This window comes from Haematobia irritans, chromosome 1 (assembly GCF_050003625.1).
Source record: "Haematobia irritans isolate KBUSLIRL chromosome 1, ASM5000362v1, whole genome shotgun sequence".
Taxonomy (NCBI): domain Eukaryota; kingdom Metazoa; phylum Arthropoda; class Insecta; order Diptera; family Muscidae; genus Haematobia; species Haematobia irritans.
In genome coordinates, this window is record NC_134397.1 from 197,744,677 (window position 1) to 197,753,303 (window position 8,627).

Consider the following 8,627-nt stretch of genomic DNA (forward strand, 5'->3'; position numbering starts at 1 on the left):
TATTTTTTAATTTCTAAGATTGATGCTCTATCTGTGATAGGTTTTTTCATTTTTTGATTGATTTTTTAATTTCAATTGCAAAATTGTTTCCTGTGATAAATCCAATATAATTGTTTTGTTTTTTCTTACAGCCCTCGTATGAAAGTTCAGAGGATCATGTTAAAAATTCCTATGACACCATTCCCCCACATCCGGGTCAAGATCCAGTAAAATCGCAAAATGATCTAAGTAATGAAATGAATAATGAAAAAGTATTGAAATTGGAAAATCTTCTATTGAAACAATTAAATGCAAATGGAAAACATCGTATGTCCGAAGAAGCTACTGCACAATCTCATCTAATTCAGCCGGTACATAGAACGGGTCCAGTTAGCGATGCTTATATTAGTGAGAGATGGAGACGTTTGCCCTTAGTCAATTTTAGACGTTATCCAGTGGCCAATGATAAATGGCTTAATGATTTGGAAAATGGTCCTAATCATAATCTAGATGACACAGGCGATTATATATAAATACAACAAAAAAAAATATTGACAAAAATATTTTTAAACAACTATCCACAATATCAAGAGAAACCCACTAAGGCAACAAGAGACTCATTTAGATATTTCCTCTTTTATGCAAACAAAAATTTTTGAAAAAAATATTCAATATGGAAAATGTCAATAAAGACAATTTTAAGACAAAATAAAAAATAAATATTTGCATGTTAAAAATCACATATTATTAAATTGTAATTATTGCCTATTTGATAAAAAAAAACACATAAAAACAATACACAAATGATGTTAACATAAAGCCGTCAGAAAAAAATTAAACACTTCAGTTTTTTTTTTCAAAATTTATTATGTTTTGTATATAGATATATATACACATATTAAAAAAAATGTCAAACAAATTTAAGACTAAACTAAATAAATTTAAACTGTATTCACTTAAATAAAAAAAATTACAAATTGTTTTGGGCTATTAATGTCCATGGCTGGAGGCATTAATACCTATGACAAACTATAAGAGAAAAAAACCTAAAATAAATGTGTAAAAATTCTGTATACATTGATTTACATATTTCTACATTAAGGGGTGAGGGGGGGTTGTTGTTTTATATAGATTGAGATTGTTTCTCTTGTTTTGAACGAATTTTTGATTTTATTATAACACAAAAAAAAACTATTCGCTTTGACCCTTTACCCCCAAATGATGTTGTATTTATGTAAATTAAGCAGCTTATTTTTGATATGAAAATGAAATGAATTTATTAAAATATCACATTAATAAGCTTAAAATGCATTTTACGCAAAGAAAATAATTGGCTAAGAGGGGAATGTTCTGGATAAAATTATATTCGATGGCATTGGTCGTTAATATTTTTTATAGTATTCTATAAACAAAACTAAAACCTGTTTGAGATTTGCTTATTAATTCAGCGGCAAAATGAGTTAATTTATATATATATTAAATGGAAATTAAGTAATAAATTTCTATTATGGCATTTTCTTCATTCATGATTCTCATGAGTTAGTACAAACTACAACTGGAAAATTTACATAAAAACTGATTTTATTTCGACAACTTCGCGATTTCTATGTGGCAAAGCAATTTCATAATTTCTTCCGCACACATAAATTGCTTGTAAATTTCCTGAAAGCCTTTTACTGTCTCCGCATAGGAAATGAATAGAAATTCTGTTATCAATTTGGATTATATTTTAAAACATAGGTTAGGTTAGGTTAGGTTAGGTGGCAGCCCGATGTATCAGGCTCACTTAGACTATTCGGTCCATTGTGATACCACATTGGTGAACTTCTCTCTTATCACTGAGTGCTGCCCGATTCCATGTTAAGCTCAATGACAAGGGACCTCCTTTTTATAGCCGAGTCCGAACGGCGTTCCACATTGCAGTGAAACCACTTAGAGAAGTTTTGAAACCCTCAGAAATGTCACCAGCATTACTGAGGTGGGATAATCCACCGCTGAAAAACTTTTTGGTGTTCGGTCGAAGCAGGAATCGAACCCACGACCTTGTGTATGCAAGGCGGGCATGCTAACCATTGCACCACATAACATAGATGCATAAGCTATCGTTTACGTATAATCTATTGTATGATGAGATGTTATAAATTTTCGACACTAATATTTCTAATTTTGTTCAATAAATTTAATTAAATGGTACATCAGATTAATTTAGGACTTTTAATAGATAAATTTCCAATTTAATTTAAATGAAAATGAAGCAGATTTTCTCTGCACACATTGACAACTTAACGTTTTTCTGAAAAACTCAATTCAACGTATTGCACCAATCATTATAATCAATTCGTTGTGTCTATATACATTTTGAAAATATTAAAGATTTGGTGAATACATCTATATTTTTATTGCTATTTAACAAGATTCACTGGAATTAGATTAGGAAAAAAGAAATTCTATCCAATAATTTCTTTAAAATACATTCTCATTATTTGTTTGTTAGGTCCAGGAAATTTAAATAAAATTGAGTGCATCTGGATTAACTATATAACCTATGCACACATATACAATTCGGACACATTCTGATAGTCTATAGTAACACTAACTCATGATATATCGTGGATTATCAATATTAATTCCTAAATTCATTCAAAGTCAATATTTAGCTAGCAAAGCAATGCCACGGGAATTTTACCTTAAATTATAAATAGGGCTTGCACACATAATTCTTCCCTAAAATATCTTTAAGCTACAAAGTATTCTAATTGAAATTTAAAAAGGTGCTTAAAATATCAATTCCGGGGCTCTATTAAATTTTTAAATTAATAGCCATCGTTTCAACGCAGAACACCCTTTTGCTATTTATCTTTGCCTTCTATACATTTGCTCATCGAAAAGCTTCTAGTCCAATAATATCTCTGAGCTATAACTAAAGTAAATTACTTATCTTAATTGATATTATTATATAAAGTTATTTCTTTTTTGGTTTTAAGCCTTAATTTTTGCTGGTATCTGGAAACACACTGCATCACCCTCTTTGTCACCCAAACCCCAATGTATGGTTAAACTTACAGTTGGATAAATGGGTAATATTTTAAAACTGTTCTTATAGATATAAGTTTCTCCGGCTTTAAGGGGACAACCAACTTGGTTTTTTCCCTCAGCATCGTAGATATGAGGACAAGCACTGGTACCATAATATCCAGGGAAGGGCAAGGGTACATCTAATATAATACCTTGAATATCGGAATTTAGTTCTTTAAAATCACGATTGGGTATAATTTTCATTTCTATGCTGGCCTCTGTATTACGTTTCAGGTTACATTTGCTTTTGGGACAACTGGAGATGGTCACATCACCATCTTCCAAAAGGCGGGCTTTGGCTGAAATAAAAGAACATTTTTATATAATAAATGTTTTTTTTGTTTTTAATTGAAAAAATATATATCTTACTTTTTGGACAATTTTTAACTGTTGTGGCCATAGAGACAGCAGCACATGCTATAATTAAGGTTATGTAGATGTAGCTTTTCATGTTGGTTGGTTTTTCTTAGTACAGTGAAATTATAACTGGAATTAAAATAAAAATTAAAACGAGTATTAGAATGACATTTCAAAATTTTATTCAGATTAGTTTTTTTGCAGAGGTGTTTGTTTAACCCAATGTATATCGGTAGAATAACTGATAATTAAAATAAGCAATAAACAATGGTTTAAATAGGTATTTAAATAATTATAGTGAAAATTATTTAAATACGTTTTTAATAGCTTTTAGTTAGGGTACAGACAATTTCAATGCAGCTATTTTTAACTACAACTTTTATCTGATTATTGAGCATGTATGTTAAACATCAATCAGTCGGGTAAGACAAATCAAAATTTATAATACAATAATTTAAGGTAATATGCTGCGAAAGTTAAATACTATAATTAATTACAAAATCACATATTTCACAGGTTCGGAGTATATTATTTACGGCTATTTTTTATGTAGCTCCTTTAGGCTTTAACTGTCAGTTAACAAAAAGAAAATGGAAGATATTTTCGTGTCGGATTAATTTTAACTAACAAATTTTGAGCAATAAAGTTCTGACACGTAAGTACATTGAACAAAATATAGAAGACGCATTTTTCTAATATAAAGATATTTTATTTGATCAAAAGTTGATAAACATTTTATTGATTCTTTTTTGGACTCTGGCCAAACTGCCCTTAATAACAGGTTGGCTGATAAGTCCCCGGTCTGACACATAGATGGCGTCGCTAGTATTAAATGCATTTGCATATGCATATTTTTATATAGTACCAACCTTCAAATGATTCGTGTCAAAATTTGACGTCTGTAAGTCAATTAGTTTGTGAGATAGAGCGTCTTTTGTGAAGCAACTTTTGTTATTGTGAAAAAAGTGGAAAAAAAGGAATTTCGTGTTTTGATAAAATACTGTTTTCTGAAGGGAAAAAATACGGTGGAAGCAAAAACTTGGCTTGATAATGATTTTCCGGGCTCTGCCCCAGGGAAATCAATAATAATTGATTGTTATGCAAAATTCAAGCATAGTGAAATGAGCACGGAGGACGGTGAACGCAGTGGACGCCCGAAAGAGGTGGTTACCGACGAAAACATCAAAAAAATCCACAAAATGATTTTGAATGACCGTAAAATGAAGTTGATCGAGATAGCAGAGGCCTTAAAGATATCCAAGGAACGTGTTGGTCATATCATTCATCAATATTTGGATATGCGGAAGCTCTGTGCAAAATGGGTGCCTCGCGAGCTCACATTTGACCAAAACCAACAACATGTTGATGATTCTGAGCAGTTTTTGCAGCTGTTAACTCGTAATACATCCGAGTTTTTCCGTCGATATATGACAATGGATGAAACATGGCTCCGTCACTACACTCCTGAGTCCAATCGACAGTCGGCTGAGTCGACAGCGACCGGTGAACCGTCTCCGAAGCGTGGAAAGACTCAAAAGTCCGCTGGCAAAGTAATGGCCTCTGTTTTTTGGGATGCGCATGGAATAATTTTTATCGATTGTCTTGAGAAGGGAAATCAACAGTGACTATTATATGGCGTTATTGGAGCGTTTGAAGGTCGAAATCGCGGCAAAACTGCCCCATATGAAGAAGAAAAAAGTGTTGTTCCACCAAGACAACGCACCGGCAAAACGGCCCCATATGAAGAAGAAAAAAGTGTTGTTCCACCAAGACAACGCACCGTGTCACAAGTCATTGAGAACGATGGCAAAAATTCATGAATTGGCCTTGAATTGCTTCCCCAACCACCGTATTCTCCAGATCTGGCCCCCAGCGACTTTTTCTTGTTCTCAGACCTCAAAAGCATGCTCGCAGGGAAAAAATTTGGCTGCATTAAAGAGGTGATCGCCGAAACTGAGCCCTATTTTGAGGCAAAACCGAAGGAGTACTACCAAAATGGTGTCAAAAAATTGGAAGGTGGTTATAATCGTTGTATCACTCTTGAAGGGAACTATGTTGAATAATAAAAACGAATTTTGACAAAAAAAATGTGTTTTTCTTTGTTAGACCGGGGACTTATCAGCCAACCTGTTAATTCTTCAAAATTAATGAAATCGTCTTGAAATACGTTAACCTTTTATTTTCTGAATAAGCTTTCAAAATTAGGGGAGGACTTTCAAAACTTAATTTTAAACACAAATTTTACTTGAAAAATGGCGTAATTTCTAATTGAAGGAGAATTTAAATTGATGATAATACGCTCATGTTTCGTGACGAAAACTAGCAGAAAACTTAATTTGTGTCTTTGTATATACACACAAAAATTTTTTTTTCTGATTCAATCACGAAATTAATTGATCCAATTAATTTTTAATTGAAATGTCTTCAATCACAGAAATGATAGTATCAATTAAGAAATTAATTGAAGGTCAATTAAAAAGTTAATTGATCCAATTAAAAAATTAATTGATACTATCATTTTTGTGATTGATTTTTGTTTCAATTAAAAAATTTTTTTAATCAATTAAATTTTTAATTGAATATTTTTTAAAACTCAATTAAAATTTTAATTGGAAAAATTTTCGTGAAATTTTTTTGTGTGTAGTACGCAAAACATAAATTTAAAATAGAATTACATCTTAAATGTACACGCAAAGAAAAAACTTTTTGGAAAACGTATACCGACAACGTTTTTCTTTTGAATTTCTTCGAAAATTTTAAACTTTTAACACCAAAAAAATTAGTTTGTTACAAATTTTTTTTTTTCAATAAAAAAATATTTTTCAACCATCAAAACAGTCCATTTCATTTGTATCAAGCACTGTTCTTTTCCTGCTTTAAATCTTTAATAAGACATATTTTACATTTTCATAGTAAACATTTAATATAGTAGTATGTAATATTGAACATCTTTTCGGAATCTTTCGAACATATCTGGAATACTCGTATATGTAAAACAAAAAAATACTTTTTGGTGTTCGGTCGAAGCAGGGATCAAACCCAGGTATGCAAGGCGGGCGTACTAACCATTGCTCCACGGCGCTCAACTAAATGTATGTTTCCATTAAATAAAATTTGTTTAACCGGCTCGTGGGCGCCGAAAACTATGCTATATAAATATAACTGTTTGACTTTTTACGTTGGTTGTGAGTTGTGATAATTGTCTACTGATAACAATAACAGCTACATAGCCCAGTGGAGGGAGCCACCGTGGTGCAATGGTTAGCATGCCCGCCTTGCATACACAAGGTCGTGGGTTCGATTCCTGCTTCGACCGAACACCAAAAAGTTTTTCAGCGTTGGATTATCCCACCTCAGTAATGCTGGTGACATTTCTGAGGGTTTCAAAGCTTCTCTAAGTGGTTTCACTGTAATGTGGAACGCCGTTCGGACTCGGCTATAAAAAGGAGGTCCCTTGTCATTGAGCTTAACATGGCCCTACATAATTACTTGAGAAATCTCCTTATACTCCCGATGTCCCTGGAAGCTGTAATTTCAAACTAAATCTCTGCCAACGTGCCATCTGAGCCGGCCTTTTGGGAGAAAGTTTGTCATCTGTTGTATGGTAGTGGTTATTTGAAATTCCGCCCGTCCTAATTTTTGCCAGTTTAAATCTGTTTTATATATCCAACATATTAGATTTTTTTAACATCTAAACTTTCTATCTGATTAGCCCGACATTTTGATTTTTGGGTATTTTTTTGTTAGTGTTTCTATTTTATATAGATTTATTTTTTATAAAATGCCTATATAGACCAATACCAGGGTTTTATTTCTTAAACTTCTGGAAACCTAATTATTGTTTAAATTTTGTGTTTTTATAAATTCATATTCTGGAGATTGTTGTTATTTAGCCATATTTTTATGTGGTCTCTATATAGTCTTCTGTCGTGTTTTAATTTATTGACCTGAAATTAAAATGTAGAGTTCGTTACATCCCTAAAATGCTGAGGTTTGTCGTCGAGTCGTATCAAAATTTAAAATTAGTGTTCTTTTCGACATATAAACACATATGGCAAAATAGAGTACTTATATCGGTCTACTTTTGGAACACTACACCTTAAAATTACAATTTGAATACTGTTAAAATGAGATTTAGGTACACCACCTGGAGTCGGAGTCGAGGCTAATAAGAAATGCTGGAGTCGGAGTCGAGCAAAATTGACTCGACTCCACAGCCCTGATTAAAACTCCAATTTTTATGTATTCAGTCGTTTCTTATATGTTTTAGAGTAAAATCGGTTAAGTGTCGTTATTCCCTTGCACGCTTCTTTTTACATCAAACGAGGTATCGTGAGAGATAATAATTAGCAATAATTACTTAATTGGCCGAAGATGAACACACTAATTGACTTGATCTGAGTATAATTTGTTTATTTTTTTATGTTTCATTGAACAGATTATATGTAGATGCCTATTCATAGGATACATATTGACCTTGTTCCTGATTTGAAGACCAATTATCAATTGGATAGTTAAAACACGCATGCGTAGCACAAAAAAAATCACAGGAAGTGAAAAACCCCATGACCTCCTTGAGCAAAAGAGAGCGAACATTGAACCACATACACGAACATTGCATAATTCACTTTAAAATCACTTCAAATATTATACCAACTTATTTCAAGTTTCTTAAGCATTTACAAAAAAAAAAACCAAAACTGCATTTACCAAAGAAGAAATGATTGTGGTGCACAAGATGAAGAAAAACTAGTTGGACACACAAGTCTTAAAAAAAGCTTCTCATACACAATGGTTAATTTTTTATATTTATTTTTTTCCGTTCTATAGTTCAGAGATTCGCACTTGAAGCATTCACACGTCCGCCGCGTTTTATTTCGTATTCGATAATAGCATTAACTCAACGATAGCCCAAAGTTAACTAAAGCTTTAAACAGTTTTGGCTTCTTTATTTATATAGACTTTTCCTATGGTCAGTTACAAAGCATATCTACCCATCAAACAATACAACGAGCTGTAGTCGCAACGGCACAGTGTTACGATGATGAACATAAAACAACAAATAAGCAAATAAAACAAGATGTTGGCCGAAAGATTCCTAATTATAGGGCTGTTTTCTTTTAGCACTGGATAGAACATCAGTGCAACAATGTTTTGGATAGTTCATGCCAATGTTGAATCAAGTACTAAAAGAAAACAGGCCTAATACCAACAAT

The 8,627-nt window shown here is 32.2% G+C and overlaps 2 protein-coding genes across 2 annotated transcripts in view; one reads left to right on the forward strand and one right to left on the reverse strand.

Moving 5' to 3' along the window:
* Positions 1-1,052, forward strand: part of CCHa1 (neuropeptide CCHamide 1) — a 42,403-nt gene extending 41,351 nt beyond the window's left edge. Inside the window, exon 4 of the mRNA XM_075292511.1 lies at positions 132-1,052. Coding sequence (XP_075148626.1) covers positions 132-512 — 381 coding nt within the window. The 3' untranslated portion in view covers positions 513-1,052. The remainder of the gene's footprint in view (positions 1-131) is intronic.
* On the reverse strand, positions 907-8,348 carry Npc2b (Niemann-Pick type C-2b). Its single transcript, XM_075292512.1, has 3 exons — positions 8,122-8,348; positions 3,424-3,540; positions 907-3,353 (listed from the first exon to the last, which is right to left on the reverse strand). The coding sequence occupies exons 2-3, from the start codon at positions 3,503-3,505 to the stop codon at positions 2,959-2,961; spliced, it is 477 nt and encodes a 158-aa protein (XP_075148627.1). The 5' UTR covers positions 3,506-3,540; positions 8,122-8,348; the 3' UTR covers positions 907-2,958.
* Positions 8,349-8,627: the final 279 nt, after the last annotated feature.